The sequence below is a fragment of the Sturnus vulgaris genome, unplaced genomic scaffold, assembly GCF_052056855.1.
Source record: "Sturnus vulgaris isolate bStuVul1 unplaced genomic scaffold, bStuVul1.hap1 Scaffold_85, whole genome shotgun sequence".
In the NCBI taxonomy this organism is placed as follows: Eukaryota; Metazoa; Chordata; class Aves; order Passeriformes; family Sturnidae; genus Sturnus; species Sturnus vulgaris.
The window spans coordinates 2,800,849-2,818,352 of NW_028276736.1; the positions used below are offsets into that span (position 1 = coordinate 2,800,849).

Below are 17,504 nucleotides of genomic sequence, written 5' to 3' on the forward strand. Positions count from 1 at the left end.
GGTGTCCAGCACAGTGGGGATGGATCAGCCCCTGCTCTGCTGCTCCTTGCCAGGGTGTCCCCCTTGCAGGGAGCTTGCAGAGCACCAGCCATGCTGTTTGCCCCCAGCCTGCCCACGGCCAGCCTGGGGCTGCTCGTGGGGCTTTTCTGTGCTCAGCATTGGGCTGGACAAGTGTTGTGGAGAGAGCCTGGCCAAGGAGCCTGGAGCCCCCAGGCCCTGGCCTGAGGCGTCAGCGCTGCCCCAGCAGTGCCCATGGCCTGTCCCTGCTGCAGCCCCGGCACTGCCACCCCCAGGGCTGTGCCCGGCCCCGAGAGCACTCAGGCCCTGCAGCAACACGAGGGCCAGGAGGGCAGCGGGGCAGTGGCACGGGAGCAGCACTGGCAACACCAAGTGCTGCTGCTGCTGCTGCTGGGCACAGCTGCTGTGCCAGCACTGATCTGCCCCAGCTCTGCACACAGACATTGCTGCTGCAGCTCCAGAGAAGGGAACAAAAGGGGCATCTCTGGAGAAAACTTTGCTAGGATGGAGATTATTTAGTTCATTAAAGCCAATGAGAGTGCAGCCCCTCATTGACAGTCTCTGGTCACAGTAATCATGGGGAGAAACAAAATGAAATATGGCACAAAGAATGGCATTTCTAGATGAAATATGTTAAAATATTTTTAAAAAAGTAAATAAAAGAGCAATTCGATGACCAAACAAAACAAGTACTATCAAAGACGATTTTTATTGGAAGTGATTTGCAGAAACTGGGAAGCAACTTACTGTTTCTAAAACCATCCAGTGATCAGTCTCCATACTGCAGCCTTGAGCTGCTGGTTCCTCATGCTGTAAATGAGGGGGTTCAGGGCTGGAGGCACCACTGAGTACAGAACTGACAGTGCCAGATCCAAAGATGGGGAGGAGATGGAGAGGGGCTTCAGGTAGGCAAGAAAGCCAGTGCTGACAAAAAGGGAGACCACGGCCAGGTGAAGGAGGCAGGTGGAAAAGACTTTGTGCCGTCCCTGCTCAGACGGGATCTTCAGCACAGCCCTGAAGATCTGCACATAGGAGAAAACCATGAACATAAAACAGCCAAAAGCTAAACAGGCACCTACAGCAAGGAGCCCAAGTTCCCTGAGATAGGATATAGAGCAGGAGAGCTTGAGGATCTGAGGTACCTCACAGAAGAACTGGCCCAGGGCATTGCCATGGCACAGGGGCAGGGAAAATGTATTGGCTGTGTGCAGCAGAGCATTGAGAAAGGCACTGGCCCAGGCAGCTGCTGCCATGTGGGCACAAGCTCTGCTGCCCAGGAGGGTCCCGTAGTGCAGGGGTTTGCAGATGGACACGTAGCGGTCGTAGCACATGATGGTCAGGAGGGAAAACTCGGATGAGATGAAAAAGGCAAAGAAAAAGAGCTGAGCAGCGCATCCAGCATAGGAGATGTTTCTGGTGTCCCAGAGGGAATTGTGCATGGCTTTGGGGACAGTGGTGCAGATGGAGCCCAGGTCAGTGAGGGCCAGGTTGAGCAGGAAGAAGAACATGGGGGTGTGCAGGTGGTGGCCGCAGGCTACGGCGCTGATGATGAGGCCGTTGGCCAGGAGGGCAGCCAGGGAGATGGCCAGGAAGAGGCAGAAGTGCAGGAGCTGCAGCTGCCGCGTGTCTGCCAATGGCAGCAGGAGGAAGTGGCTGATGGAGCTGCTGTTGGACATTTGCTGTGTCTTGGCATGGGGATCTGTAAGAAAAGTAATCATGGAATAGTTCAATTTGGAGAGGACTTGAAATATCCCAGCCCAGCTTGGTGGCACTTTCCCCCCACTGCCTGCCCAGGGCTCTGCTGCCTGGAGCTGTCCCTGCCAGCAGCTGCTTCCCTGTGCCCAGGGCTGGGCCCTGCCAGTGCTGCCAGAGCCCAGCCCAGCCCTGGGGACTCAGCTCTGCCCTGCAGACCCCTCCCAGCACAGGACACTGCCTAGGGCCACCTCTGCCTTTGCAGGCTCTGATGGCAACATCACAGCAACCCTGAGGAGGTAGGAAAAGTGACACTGATGCTGCCTGTGAAGGACCCTGTGTAAATTTCTGTCACTGACTGCTTTATTAAGTTCAGAGAGAAAAAAATTATATCTTTCCCCAATCTGAGCTGAGAGATGATGCAATTTGCCGTCTAAGCAACCTAGAGCAGTGGGTTATAAAATCAGGATTTTCCTTTTTATGCAGCCCCTGCCTCACCGTGCTCCCTGTATAGTCTACCTAGAAATATTGTGGAGTTAAATGCTATGCTGGGAGCAGTGCTGAACAATGCAGCATCCTCACCACACAAGGAGAACACTTCCAAGCCTCACCAGCTGTCTCCTTCCACCCAGACCTTGTCCCCCAGTGCTGGGAGCAGCTCCCAGGGCTGGCTGAGAGCTGTCCCTGGCAGGCAGCAGAGTCCTTGCCCCAGCACAGCACCCTGGGCTGCAGGACCCTGCTCTGCACCACAGCCCTGGGCACCCCTGGCTGCTCTACACAAGAGATCATCAGAGAATGTACTCACACAGTCTGCAGGCATTGGGATGTTGCAGCTTGAGGAGATCACTGCAGGAGCTGCAGCTGCATTGTCCTGCAGCCAGAGGTTTCCTGTGTCAAGGGCTGGGAGTGATTCTGCCCCAGTCACTTCTGAGCATCTTCCCAGCCCTGAATGATTGAAGCTCTCTGTGCCTCTGTGCTGTGCCTGGGGTGGCTGCAGGCAGTGTCCCAGCTCTGCTGGGCTGGGAGAGGAGCTGCTCTTCAGCAGAAATATCTTTTTGAAGCTCTTCTTGGTTGCCAGGAGCTGCCTCTGTGCCAGGAGCCCAGCCCAGCTCAGCAGCACAGACACAGCACAAGGACTTTAATGACCCTCTCAGGGCTTTGTGCTTGTTTGCATCAGACTCAGTCCCTCAGAGAGTGTTCAAAAAACTTGTCAAGAACTCCAAGTTAGATTCCAACTCCAAAGTTTCTTGAAGTTTTAATGGGTCCCACTGAGGGACCCAACTGAGAAAGTGTCCCCAGGTTGCAGTCACAGCAGAACACTGGAGGCACTGATGACAGAAGGGGACAAACAAGGGAAAGATGTCTCTGGTGCTGAGAAACCTGGATGAGTTTCAGGAATGCAAAGGGCCAAGGGCTGAGCCCCTGCCCCTGGCAAGGCAGATCCTGTCCCTCCCTCCTTGCTCAGGGCTCTTCCCGGGCCACTGGGCTCTGGCCATGTGCAATGCCAAGGGCAGCACCATGGGGCGGCCCCTGCCAGGCTGCTGAGCAGGGACAAGGAGGCAATGAGGCCCCAGCACAGCAAGGCTCACTTGTCCCCTGCTGGCCTCAGGCCCAGGGCCAGCCTGCATGGCCCAAGTGCTGCAGGAGTTGGCTGTGTCAGGGCCTTTCAGCTGCTGCCCATCCCTGTGCCCTCTGCAGCCCAGGCTGTCCTACGGTGTCCATGCCCTGCACAAAATTAGTGTTAAGGAGTCTTATTCTGATATTTTGGAGATTTGCTGACAGCAGGGCCTCACAGAACCAAAGTGTCAACTGTGACACTATGGAACCTCAAGGAACAAAGGGGCCTTTTGACACTGTGGGAGCTCATGGAACTAAAATCCATTTTGACAGAGTGGGGCCACATGGAACCTATGGTCCCTTGTGACACTGCAGATCCAAGGAGGCCATGGTGACACTGTGGAACCCCCTGCAGTCATGGGTGCATTGTGACACTGCAGGACCTCACAGAACCAAGGTGACCCTGTTATACTACTGAACCTCCGGGAACAAAGTGTACATGGTGACATTGTGGAAATGTTTCTGAGAGCATGAAAGCTCATGGAACCAGAAGTCCATTGTGACCAAGGGGCCGTTCTGACACTGAGGAACCTCATGGAACCAAGGGTCCATTGTTACACTGTGGGAACTCATAAAACCAAAGGTCCATTATGACCCTGCAGGGCCTCGTGGAACAATGGAGAGTATTTTGAAGCAGAATCACGAAATTAATGAGTTTGGAAAACACCTTTGAAACCATCAAATCCAACCTATGAACTAACATCACCTCAAAAAATTAACCATGGCTCTGAGTGCCACGTCAAGACTTTTTTTGGCTGCTAGGGACCATGACTCCACCACTTCCCTGGGCAGAAGATTCCAGTGCCCAATCACTCTTGCAGTGAATAATTTTTTCCTGATGTCAAATCTATACTGGCTCATCTTCAGTCTGTGTCCTCTCCTTCTGTCAGGTGTTTCCTGGGAGAAAAGAGAGCGACCCCCACCTGACTACAACCTCTGTTCAGGTGGTTGTAGAGAGTCTCCCTGGAGACCATTGTAGCCATTGGGGCCATTGTAGCACGGCAGGGCCTCATGGAATCAAGGGGACCACAGTGACAGTGTGGGGCTCCATGGGACAAAGGGGCCATTCTGACACCATGGAATCAAGGAGACCTTTGTGGCACTTTGGGGCTCCATGGAACCAAAGGTCCATTGTGACTCAGCAACATGGAGGACATTTTTACAATTTGAGGCTTTGTGAAACAACAGGACCATTGTGGCATTTTAGGGCCTTATAAAACTCCAGAAATCATAGTGATGCTGTGGAGCTCAATGCAACCAAGGGGTCATTGTGACACTGTGGGGTGTCGTGGAATCATGGAGACTATTGTGTCACTTTATGGTCCCATGGACCCAAGGAGATCATTGTGGCACTTCAAGGCCTCATGGAAGCAAGGAACCATTGTGACACTATGGGTCTCATCACACCAAGGGCTGGGGTGCCAACTGTGCGGCACCATTGAACCGAGGAGTCCATTGTGATACTACAGGGCCTCATGGAACTGAGGATTCATGGAACAGTGCTGGACTTCATGGAACCAAAGGTCCATTGTGACACTGTGGGACCTCATGGAATCCTGGAGGCCATGATGACACTTTGAGGCCTCGTTGAATCAAGGGGCTCTGCAGGGCCTTGTGGAACCAAGGAGACCCTTCTGCCATTGTGAGTCCCCATGGAACCAAGGGTCCATTGGGATACTGCAGTGTGGGAAATGCAGGCACGGAGAGCTCACAGGGCCTTGTGCATACAGGCTCAGAGACAGAGATGGATACAGGGTTTGACCTAAGACCTTGGAGAAGACTTAGAGAATTAGAGCATTTAAGTGGAACAGACATGAACAAAGAATATGAGTTTGTATTTAAAGTAGAAATATGTTTTCAGCAAACAGAAATGAATATTATGTAAGCAAAGCAATGCATTAAAATAGTAAAAGATTTTAAAGTTTAGCAATAGAACCTTTGTAAGGCTAGTTAGAAGTTTAAGATGTATCAATGAATGTTTGTGAAGTGTTATATGATTGGCTGAAAAATTATTCATTGCAGCAAAGCCATGGGAAATAAAGCAATTAATGATTGCTGTAAAAATACACTAGGAAGCTTTGTAGAAGTATTTGATTGGCTAAAACACTAACATAAGGCATTGTAACTGAGAATTAACGTCTCACCGTTCTATGAAACTGATGCCATAAGGCAACAAACCATCTTTTACAAGTGTCTCAGTTGCTCCATCTCTAGTAATATTTATATTCTCATACTGTGGTACCAAGGAGATTCCTGTGACACTGCAAGGCCTCATGGAAGAAAGGTGGGCCCATTGTGACATAACAGGGACTTGTGCATCCAAGGGGCCATTGTGACACTGCAGGACCTTATGGAATAATGGAGAGCATGGAAATTGTGACACCAATTGTGGCACTCATCCAGGCGTCCGTGGCCAAAATATGATTTTGTTCCAAAACTCCATAGAGCCATGGATTGCTCCCAGTAGAAACCTCCAGGAGAGACAAATGTGACTGGTTTGGCATCACTGCCTCTCATCGACCAACAAAACGCTGGGCTCTGTGCTTCCCTTCCAATGGAAAAGAAGCATCCTTCTTGTCCATGTGCCCATGGGCCAAAACTGAGATTCCACCTCACAAATTTTCTATATACAATGATTGCTTAGAGGGAAAAAGTAGCCAAGACAGACAGGTTTGGCTGGCTTAAGCCTCTGGTGATTTTCTTAAGACTATGAGGGCAAAATATTCATTTGACAACACCTTGACAAGGTGGGGCTTTGGGGCAGCAAAGGACAATATAGGGACAAAGGAGCGCTGTGCTCAATGGAGTGGAGACTGAGAACAGCAGAGGAGAGACATGGGAGGAATAGAAGGGTGATTTCAGAGCTGGTGAATCCTTTTGACATAGCAGATGACAGCTGGAGAAAAAAGCATTAATGCAAAGGGCACATGAAGAGGCCCAGATTGGACAAAAAGATAAAGCATTTCCTCTCTCAGGGCAGGGCTGGGTGCAGCACATTCCCCAGAAGGAATCTGGAGCAGCCCAAGGCTTTGGGTGTCCAGGCAGAGGCAGGCAGGAGGCAGAGCTGTCAGCAAAGGAAGGGGCCAGCGAGGTGGGGCAGCCGGGGGATGACGACAGCCTGCAGGGACAGAGGCGCAGGGCATGGACACCGTAGGACAGCCTGGGCTGCAGAGGGCACAGGGATGGGCAGCAGCTGAAAGGCCCTGACACAGCCAACTCCTGCAGCACTTGGGCCATGCAGGCTGGCCCTGGGCCTGAGGCCAGCAGGGGACAAGTGAGCCTTGCTGTGCTGGGGCCTCATTGCCTCCTTGTCCCTGCTCAGCAGCCTGGCAGGGGCCGCCCCATGGTGCTGCCCTTGGCATTGCACATGCCCAGAGCCCAGTGGCCCGGGAAGAGCCCTGAGCAAGGAGGGAGGGACAGGATCTGCCTTGCCAGGGGCTGGGGCTCAGCCCTTGGCCCTTTGCATTCCTGAAACACATCCAGGTTTGCTCAGCATCAGAGACACCTTTGCCTTGTTTGTCCCCCCTGTCATCAGTGCCTCCAGTGTTCTGCTCTAACTGGAACCTGGGGACATTTTCATGTGAGTTGTGACCCTCAGTGGAGTCCATCAAAACTTCACGAAACTCTGGAATTTCAATTTAAGTTTTCAGAAGATTTCTGAAGACACCCTCAGGGAATGATTCTGAGGTAAATAGCCCCAAAACCCTGAGAGGGTCATTAAAGTCCTTGTGCTGTGTCTGTGCTGCTGAGCTGGGCCAGGCTCGTGGCCCAGAGGATGATTGTGCAAGAAAGAAGAATTTCAAAACATTTCTCTGGATGAGCAGCTCCTCTCCCAGCCCAGCAGGGCTGGAGCCCTGCCTGCATGTTGGAATATCCCTGCTCTACAGAGATGGGGCAACTGAGTGGCTTCTTGTTTTTAAGATTTTCTTCCTTTATCAGTCTTGTTGAAGGATGAAACATAAGACGTGCAAAATTCTATCAGAAGCCAAGTTATTTCCTGGTTACAATACCTTAGAAATGTTTTTCAGCCTATTTGCTTTTGCCACACAATGGTGCTAATAATTCTAACACCAGTCACCTATTATTGTATCCCACGTGGCCTTGCCACAATGCAGCTTTCACAGTTTTAATTCTCAAAAATATCTGGTTTTTTTTGCGAGGCCATTGTTTGAACCTTGTTTCTAGTTCAATCTGTCTCTCAACAATATCTTCTCTATTCCAGGGCCTTTCTAAGTCAGCACACCTTATCTCTGAGTTTGCATGCAGATGTACAAGACTGTGTGAGCTTTCAGTCAGGCTTTGAGAATCCTTCACTAATCCAATTCTCACAGAGCTGGGGTGAACATTGGTGACATCAACTACAATAACCAATAGAACTGAAGGAATTCACATGTGCCTACAAAGGCCTATGGGAGGGAGGAACATCTCGCCATGATCTAGAGGGGTGTTTCTCCTTGCCTGTTGTTGTCCCTCCAGGGCTGAAGTCACAAAGCTGTCTGAGCCTCCACAGGAGGAGTATCAGTGAGAGATTTTACCTGATAAAGCACCAAATGATCCATATACCATGGAATGGCTTTACAAGTGTGGGAAGGTTTTCAACTGCAGCTCCAACCTCATCACCCACCAGTGCCTCTGCACTGGGGAAAGGTCCTATGAGGGTGGGGAATGTGGAGAGAGCTTCGGGTGGAGCAACAAGGTGATCCAGTACCAGAGGACTCACACCAGGGGAGGCCCTCTGAGTGTCCCGACTGTTTGAAGAGGTTTCAGAACAGGTCTGCTGTCCTCTGCTGTAAGAGAGGAGAGGCCCTTCTGCTTCCCTGACTGAAGGAAGGGCTGCAGCTGCAACTCCACCCTGCAGGAAGGGCTGCAGCTGCAACTCCACCCTCATCAGGCACCGGAGCATCCACACTGGGGAGAGGCCATAGGAGTGTCCCCAGTGTGGGAAGAGCTTCACCCAGAGCTCTCTCTTGGCCAAACACCAACGCAGGCACCAGTAAGGGAAGCCCTGTGAGTGCCCCAACTGTGGGAAGAGCTTCGTGTGCCTCTCCAACCTCATCCCCCATCACAGGAGCCACGCTGGTTGGGCAGAGCCCTGGTGGCCCACATCCCTGGTGATCCAGGTTGGGATGACACCTGGCTGGTGCTCTTCATGTCCTCCTGGATCCCCATGGGCACCTGGATGAACCCTGGGGCATTAACATCCATGGGGACTCAGATCAACATTGGAAATTAATTGAGGAGATGATTTTTTTACTTTACAGCCCAAAAAATCTCATCTGCTCTGTCCAGTTGTTTCTTCTGGCGGCATCAAGCAATGCTGGATGATCTTGGAGATCTTTTCCTACCTGAATAATTTCCATGTTGATCCCATCAAAACACCCAGAATTGGGGTACAAATAAAGAAATTAAGCAAAGAGATCTCAAGCTGAATCATTTCACTGGCATTTGAGCATGAATTTGGGGTTCAGGGCAATATTCAGGAGGATTTGGTATTCTGAGACTGCCTGAGCCAAGGACGATGGTGTCACGATCCGCTATTAATACAGAGTGGGGGTCGTGATGGTTCTTTTGATCTTAAAGGTGCAAAGAGCCAAAGTGCAGGGGACAAAATCAGTTTATTCAACAGCAGAAAATCAGTTTATTCAACAACAGCAATGCATTTCATCAAATGCCAACAACTCAGTTACGATAAAGGGGAGAGGTATAGGAAACAAAGTATAGGGAGAGGGGAAGAAAAGAAGGGGATGGGAAAATAGCTACCAACAGACGAGACGGGCGTACTCACGGGTCATCCGATAGACGAGTCTTTATACATGGGGAGATCTCAGGGGTCTTCTCCAGGGGGTCTTCATCAGTGGAGAGATCTCAAAGGGTCTTCTCCAGAGGGTCACTCTTTTATAGTCCTTCTCCAAAGTGAGTGGCCTCTGGCCAAGAGGTGGGAAGATTTATGGTCCATTGTGTGGTGCTGCAGGAGACAGGTACGGTCAAGCAGTCCTCAGTTGGTACAACACAACCTCTGGTTGGTGCCACGACAGCACAGTCCAATGAACACAATACACCAGCACACAGTCACGAGCATCCACCTTGGCCCGGCCAGGAAACCATTGTTGGGAGTCAGCCTGGGTGGAGGTCCTCGAGGTCTCTTTGTGACGGTCGGGAGGCAAAATCGAGGGGAACTTCAGACTGACCCTTACAGATGGAGACACTTCAAGAAAAGAATGATGAATGAGCAGAAAGAGCCTGTCCCAGTGTGCCAGAAGTGAGCTAGTGAGGAAAATGACTGGCCTGGCTGAGTATGGAGATTTTTCTAGGCACTCAGGGAAAAAAGAGGGTGCATCATATTTGGAAAGAGGTGCAGGCAACTCAGGAAGTGTTTAAGAATGTTATTTGGTCATGCAGAAAGAAAATGTGAGAAGTGAAAACTCAATTAGGACTTAACCTGGCAATTTCTGTGAAAAATAATAGAAAATATTTCTATAAATAAGTTATTAGTAAACCGGCGAACAAAGAGAATCTCAGCTCTTTATTGGATGCTGTGGGGAATATAGTAACTGAAGACGAGAAAAAGGCTGAGCTACTTAACCCATTCATTGCCACAGTTTCAAACAATTAGACAGGATATCCTCAGGACAAGTGTTCTCCTGAGCTGGGAGATGGGGACAGGGAGCAGAACAGACCCCTGTAATCCAGGAGGAAGCAGCTGGGGACCTGCTGAGCCACTCAGATGCTCACTGGTGTCTCTGGGAACAGGTGGGATCTATCCTAGGGGGATGAGGGAGCTGCTGGAAGAGCTCCCCAAGCTGCTCTCCATCATTTCTCATCAGTGCTGGCTCAGCAGGGAGGTGCCAGAGGACTGGAGGTGCCAATGTGAGCCCATGCCCAAGAAGGGCTGGAAGGAGGATGTGGGGAACTGCAGGCCTGTCAGCCTGACCTGGGTGCCTGGTGAGGTGATGGAACAGATCACCTTGAGTGCCATCACAGGGCACTCACAGGATGGCTGAGGGATCAGAGGCAGCCAGCGTGGATTTCAATATCTGCATTGATGATCTGGATGAGGGCATTGAGTGCAGCATCAGCAAATGTGCAGATGGCACCAAGCTGGGTGTGAGTGTGGATGTGCTGGAGGGCAGGAGGGCTCTGCAGAGGGACTCAGACACCACTGTGACACTGACACTGCAGGGTGTCATGGCACCAAGAATCCATTGTGACACTGCAGGATCTTGTGTCAGCAGGAGTCCATTGTGGCACTGTGGAGCCTTATGGAATTCGGGGGTCCATGTGACTCCAGGCGACCACATGAAATCAAGAAGACAGTTGTGCCACTTTTTGTCCTTGTGGAAACAAGGAGACCACTGTGATACTGCTGGACCTTGTATAACCAAGAGGCCATTGTGACACTGTGGAACCAAGGAGAGCATTGCTGCACTGTGAGACCTCATGGAACCAAGGATCCATTATGACACTGCAGGGCACAATGATCCAAGGGACTTTGTGACACCCTGGGGCTCCATTGAACCAAAAAGACATTGTGACACAGGGAGGCCTCATGAAATTGTGACATTCTAAGACCGTATGGAATCGTGCTGATATTAAGCTGGGTGTGAGTGTGGATCTTCTGGAAGGTAGGAGGGCTCTATACACGGGCCTGGACAGGCTGGATCCAGGGCCCAAATCCAAGAAGAGATTTAACAAGACCAAGTGCCGGGTACTGCGCTTTGGCCACAACAACCCCTGCAGTGCTACAGGCTGGGGACAGAGTGGCTGGACAGCAGCCAGGCAGAAAGGGACCTGGGGACACTGATGGACAGCAGGCTGGACATGAGCCAGCAGTGTGCCCAGGTGGCCAAGAAAGTCCATGGCAACTGGCCACAACCAAGAATGGTGTGGCCAGCAGGAGCAGGGCAGTGATTCTTCTCCTGTACTCGGCCCTGGTTGGGCAGCACCTCGAGTGCTGTGTCAAGTTCTGGGCCCCAATTTAGGAAGGACATGGAGGGGCTGGATTGTATCCAGAGAAGGGCAACAAGGCTGGTGAGGGGTGTGGAACACAAGTCCTGTGAGGAGTGGCTGAGGGAGCTGGGAATGTTTATCCTGGAGAAGAGGATGCTCAGGGAGACAAGGTGGTGTCAGGGCACAGGTTGGATGTGAAGATCCCCAGGATCTTTTCCAGCGCTGCTGATTCTATGATTCCCTGAAGCCACTTGGAGCCACCTTGGAGCAGTTGCAGGATGAGCCCTGGGCCTCCTCTTCACAAGGTCCAGCAGCCCAGGTCCCTCAGCTTCTCCACACAGCCCCAAAGCCCATCCTGTCAGTCCTGCAGAGCCTCTCCAGCCCCTCCTCATTGCCCACAGCAGGGAGCCCCACACCCAGACACAGCAGCCCAGATGTGCCCCCCTGGCCTGTGGTGCCTCTGGCAAGGGAGCAGCACGAGGCACTGCAGGACACTGCAGACAATTCCCGAAGCACTTGGATGATGATCCTGCTCCCCAAGGGATGTTCCCATGGTGCCAACTGAGGAACTGAAATCGGGAGATGGGCCAGAGAGGAAAGGGCAAAGAGGAATGGGCTGTTAGCAGGGGAGGGGACAAGGGTGGTGAAGAGGAAGAAATCTGGATCAGGAAAGAGTAAAGAAAGCAAAGCTGAAGGAATAGAAATGCTCAGGGCAGTTTGGGAGTGGCTGCCAGGTAGCCCTGGCTCTGAGAAACAACATCTGCAGTGGGACAGGAAACTCACAGCTGATGGGAACAAACTTTCTGGCTGACTTCAGAGGCCACGACAAAGCTGAGTGGTTTCCCTGCCATCTCCCAGCCCTTGCTGGCCCCAGGGGCTGATGGCATTTGTGCTCACTCAGCTCCATGTCCCCACAGCAGCACCATGGGGGTGCTGAGCCTGCTGTGTGCAATGCAAACAGGGGCTCCTGAGCCAGTGCTGCCGTGTGTGTGCCTGCAAGGATGCGGCTCCTGTGTGAGCTGGGGGAGAGGCCAGGGCTGCAGAGGGGGGATGTTGTTGGCAGGTGCATGAGGACGCTCTGGGACGCTGCCCTGGGGTGTCCAGTGCAGTGGGGATGGATCAGCCCCTGCTCTGCTGCTCCTTGCCAGGGTGTCCCCCTTGCAGGGAGCTTGCAGAGCACCAGCCATGCTGTTTGCCCCCAGCCAGCCCACGGCCAGCCTGGGGCTGCTCCCGGGGCTTTTCTGTGCTCAGCATTGGGCTGGCCAAGTGTTGTGGAGAGAGCCTGGCCAAGGAGCCTGGAGCCCCCAGGCCCTGGCCTGAGGCGTCAGCGCTGCCCCAGCAGTGCCCATGGCCTGTCCCTGCTGCAGCCCTGGCACTGCCACCCCCAGGGCTGTGCCCGGCCCCGAGAGCACTCAGGCCCTGCAGCAACACGAGGGCCAGGAGGGCAGCGGGGCAGTGGCACGGGAGCAGCACTGGCAACACCAAGTGCTGCTGCTGCTGGGCACAGCTGCTGTGCCAGCACTGATCTGCCCCAGCTCTGCACACAGACATTGCTGCTGCAGCTCCAGAGAAGGGGACAGAAGGGGCATCTCTGGAGAAAACTTTGCTGGGAGATCCTTTAGTTCATATATAGCCTCCAAGAGTGGAGCTCCTCATTGACAGAATCTGTGGCCACTGGGAAGGGTGAGAGAAACAAAATGAGAAATGACACGAGCATAGGCTTATCTTTGTGGACAATATAGAAAAACTAAAACAAAGGAAAAAGAATCCCATAACTAACAAAACAAGAAATATCAAAAAAGGTTATTATTTATGTTATTTTCATTATTTTTCTGGAAGTTTAATGTCCTTGAAACCCTCCAGTCATCAGTCTCCACATTGCAGCCTTGAGCTCCTGGTTCCTGAGACTGTAGATGAGGGGATTCAGGGCTGGAGGCACCACTGAGTACAGAACTGACATTGCCAGATCCAGGGATGGGGAGGAGATGGAGGGGGGCTTCAGGTTAGCAAACATGCCAGTGCTAACAAACAGGGAGACCACAGCCAGGTGAGGGAGGCAGGTGGAAAAGGCTTTGTGCCGTCCCTGCTCAGACGGGATCCTCAGCACAGCCCTGAAGATCTGCACATAGGAGAAAACAATGAACACAAAACATCCAGAAGCTAAACAGGCACTAACAGCAATGAGCCCAAGTTCCCTGAGATAGGATTTGGAGCAGGAGAGTTTGAGGATGTGTGGGATTTCACAGAAGAACTGGCCCAGGGCATTGCCCTGGCACAGGGGCAGGGAAAATGTATTGGCCGTGTGCAGCAGAGCATTGAGAAAGCCACTGGCCCAAGCAGCTGCTGCCATGTGGGCACAAGCTCTGCTGCCCAGGAGGGTCCCGTAGTGCAGGGGTTTGCAGATGGACACGTAGCGGTCGTAGCACATGATGGTCAGGAGGGCAAGCTCTGACCCAATGAAGAAGATAAGCATGAAGACCTGAGCAGTGCATCCTTTATAGGAGATGTGTCTGGTGTTCCAGAGGGAATTGTGCATGGCTTTGGGGACAGTGGTGCAGATGGAGCCCAGGTCAGTGAGGGCCAGGTTGAGCAGGAAGAAGAACATGGGGGTGTGCAGGTGGTGGCCGCAGGCTACGGCGCTGATGATGAGGCCGTTGGCCAGGAGGGCAGCCAGGGAGATGGCCAGGAAGAGGCAGAAGTGCAGGAGCTGCAGCTGCCGCGTGTCTGCCAATGGCAGCAGGAGGAAGTGGCTGATGGGGCTGCTGTTGGACATTTCATCATTCAAGGTATCGTGGACTGTTGAAAAAAAAAATGGACAAGCTAGGACAGATTCCTTCTAGTCAATCATGTGCAATTAATTTTGGAAACCTCTCAAAGCTACTACTCTTCCTGTGGGGGAACTTCCATAAAATTTCATTTTTGAGATCGGACTTTTGCTGCTGATTTGTTACTGCCTTATCTTCAGCAGTGCTCTCAGTCTGAACACTGAGGAGACCAGAGCAAAGACAGGGCTTTCTGAGCCCCAGTGCAGGCAGTCCTGCTAGTCCCACAGAGCTGCTCCTTGCTTTTCACACCTCCCTCTGACTCAGGGTGATGGCACTTAAATATTCTAGAGAAATAAAGTAGCCTTTTTGAATGATCTAATTTCAAAATAGAGAGAGGGAAACCAAGGGTTGTTCTGGCTCTCTGCTGCCTGGAGTTGTGCCTACTGGGAGCTGTTTCTCTCTATCCAAGCCTTGTCCCTTCCAGTGCTCTCAGAGCCCAGCCCAGCCCTGGGGGCACAGCTCTGCCCTGCACACCCCTCCCAGCACAGGGCACTGCCCAGGGCCATCTCCCTGCCAGCAGGGCCTTAAGGGCAGCTCACACAAACTGAGATGCTGCAAGCCAAGGGGCTGCTGCTGCTGTCTGTAGGCACAGGAGGGTGAGGAGGCACTTCGTGAGGGAGATGGGAGGCAGATGTGCTGATGCCCAGGGGGACAGTGCAGGAGTGTCAGTGACACAGACACACCTGACAGCCCCTTTGCCTTGCCTTGAGGAGAAAGCTGAGAGCAGCCCTGGCCATGCAGCACCATCTCCACAGCAGGAGGAATCTGCCCTGATGGGGGTGGCTCCTTGCACCTCCTACTTCTCCCTACAGCCCATGGGGAGCTGCCAGGCAGGCTGAGAGCTGTCCCTGGCAGGTGGCACATGGACTGGGCTGGCCAAGAGCCCTGAGGGCTGCAGGAGCTGCTCTGCAGGACAGCCCTGGGCAGCCCTGGCTGCAGCTCCAGCTTCAGCCCCTGCAGCCGTCCCTGGCAGCAGGAGCCGTCCTGCCCTGTCCCTCTGACGGTGCGCAGGGCGGGCTGTGCTGGCTCCAGGAGATCCCTCCAGGAGCACAGGGGACATTGCCCTGCACCCACACACTCACCATGTCCAGGGCTGTGAAGATGTTTCCCCAAGTGCAGTCTCAGCTCAATGTCTTCCCAGTCCTGATTGCCTTGAGCCTGTCTGTGCCTGGCTCCTGTGCCCTCAGTGCCTGCAGGCAGTGCCCTCAGCCCTGCTGGGCTGGCAGAGGAGCTGCTCCTCAGCAGAAATGTCTTTTTGAAGCTTCTCTTGGTTTACCTTGGGAGCTGCCTCTGTGCCAGGAGCCCGGCCCAGCTCAGCAGCACAGACACAGCACAAGGAATTTAATCAATCTCTTGAGGCTTTAGTTTACTTTACATTATAATCATTCCCTGAGAGAGTGTTCAAAAAACTTTTCAAGAACTAAAATCTAAATTAAAAGACTGAAGTTTCTTGAAGTTTTAATGGGTCCCACTGTGGGACATGACTGAGAAAGTGTTCCCGATTTCCAGTTAGAGCAGGAAATTGGAGGCAGAGATGACAGGTGGGGACAAAGAGAAGCCAAGTCTTGGTGCCCTGGGGCACAGCAGGGTCTGTGCCACCAAGGGCTGGGAGGAGACACCTTGTCCTGAGCCACTGGGGCCTCCTGGCACAGTCCCAGCAAGGCTGGCCACTGGCACCCCTTGTCCTGCCCTCAGCATCCCCCCACATCCCAGTGGCCTCAGGGATCTGCTGGGACGAGTCCCTGGGGAGCCTTGGTCAGGAATGGCCCTGGGGGCTCCTTCATGCTCCCAGGGACTGCAGGTTTTTCACAGGACTTTGGGGTTCGCTTTTCCCTTGGAGTTCTCTGAGATCTTTGTGCAATCATGGCCTCCAATTATCTGCTTTAATTAGTCCCTTGAGAGCCTTTGTCAGTAATGATACTCAGTGGGGCTCATTAATACTTGAAGGTACTCAGTTTTTTTAAGGTACTTGGAGTTTCCCTTTTGACACCAACTCTTTTGGTAGTTTATGCAGTGATGCCCCCAATTTTCTGCTTTAACAAGTCCCTTGAGAGAACTTTGTACTGACACTCACTGGGGCTCATTAATACTTCAAGGAACTTCGGTTTTTAAATGAACTTTCCTTTTTCCTTTCTTTTCTCAGTCTCTGAGACATTTTTGGGCAATCCTGGCCTCCCATTCTCTCCTCCAAAGAGTGTCCATGAGGAGCCTGTGTTGGGGATGGACCTCAGTGGGACCCATTAATGCTTTGAGACATTTGTGGTTTTTCTTCTGATTTGGACTCCTGGAAAGGTTTGTGCAATCTCCTCTCAGGCCCTGAGGTTGAAGGGCTCAGCACCAAATGCACCACGGGGCTGCTTGGGATCAAGCATGGTTTGTCACCATGGCTCTGCCTTGATTTCCCTCTGGTCTGGTGCCGTTCATTAGGAAGATTTCCTACTGCAGTTAGAGAGAAATATTTCAAAGAGCTTCTAAGAAATATGAATTCCTATTTTAAAGAGAGTGTTTTATAGCTCTTCTCATTAGACATATGTGATTGCAGTATTCAGTGGTTGATATTGATCCAGGGTGTCTCCTCAGGAACTTTGGCCTGCTCAGAGAAGTTGTGGCTTGAGGTCTGAGTGTGGACAACCTTGCTCCACATTGCCCAACCCCATCCTGTCTGTCCTCACTCACCTGGGACCTGCTTTGCTTGGAGAACTGACTGCACTTAGGCCAAAAGGAGTTTCTTGCCTTTTTTTTTGTTGTTTTTTTGAAGCATTCTAAAACTCCTGAATTTCCTCATTGAAAACAGACACCTTCTATGAGTGTGTGCCAGCCCAAGGTACCACCAAACAGCTTCCCCTTCTCCAAGTCAGAACCCTGCAAGGAATGTTTGAGACCTTTGGTCTTCTTGGTTCCACAAGGCCTTGCTGGGTCACCATGCACTCTTGGTTCCATGAGGTTCTGTTCTGTCAGAATGGAGATTTGGGTCCATGGGGTCCCACGGTGTCACAATGCTCTTTTGGGTTCCATGAGGCCTTGATCTGTCACAATGGACTTTTGTTCCTCGAGGTTCCATACTCTCACCAATGGTCTCTGTAGTTCCAGAGTGTCACAATGGACTCTTGGTTCCATGTGGCCCCACAGTGTCACCGTGGTCTCCTTGGTTCCACAAGGCCGTGCAGTGTCACAATGGCTCACAGGTTTCATGAGGCCCCACAATGTCACAGTGGCCCCTTGGTGCCATGAGTTTCCCCAGTGTCACAATGGTTCCTTGGCTCCACGTGGCCCAGGTGTCTCACAATGGACTCTTGGTTCCGTGGGGCCCCGCAGTGTCACAGGGGTTTCCTTGGTTCTGTAGGGTCACACTGGACACTGCAGCGCCCCCTGCTGGCCGGGAGGACCTGGCACTGTGCGAGCACC

At 52.3% G+C, this 17,504-nt stretch overlaps 2 protein-coding genes across 2 annotated transcripts; both read right to left on the reverse strand.

The window, feature by feature from the left end:
• Positions 1–770: 770 nt before the first annotated feature.
• LOC106864618 (olfactory receptor 14J1-like) lies at positions 771–1,349 on the reverse strand. Its single transcript, XM_014894230.2, has one exon. It carries the CDS (start codon positions 1,347–1,349, stop codon positions 771–773), a length of 579 nt encoding a protein of 192 aa, XP_014749716.2.
• Positions 1,350–13,114: 11,765 nt separating this feature from the next.
• On the reverse strand, positions 13,115–14,065 carry LOC148217391 (olfactory receptor 14I1-like). Its single transcript, XM_088158688.1, has one exon. The coding sequence runs from the start codon at positions 14,045–14,047 to the stop codon at positions 13,115–13,117; it is 933 nt and encodes a 310-aa protein (XP_088014814.1). The 5' UTR covers positions 14,048–14,065.
• Positions 14,066–17,504: the final 3,439 nt, after the last annotated feature.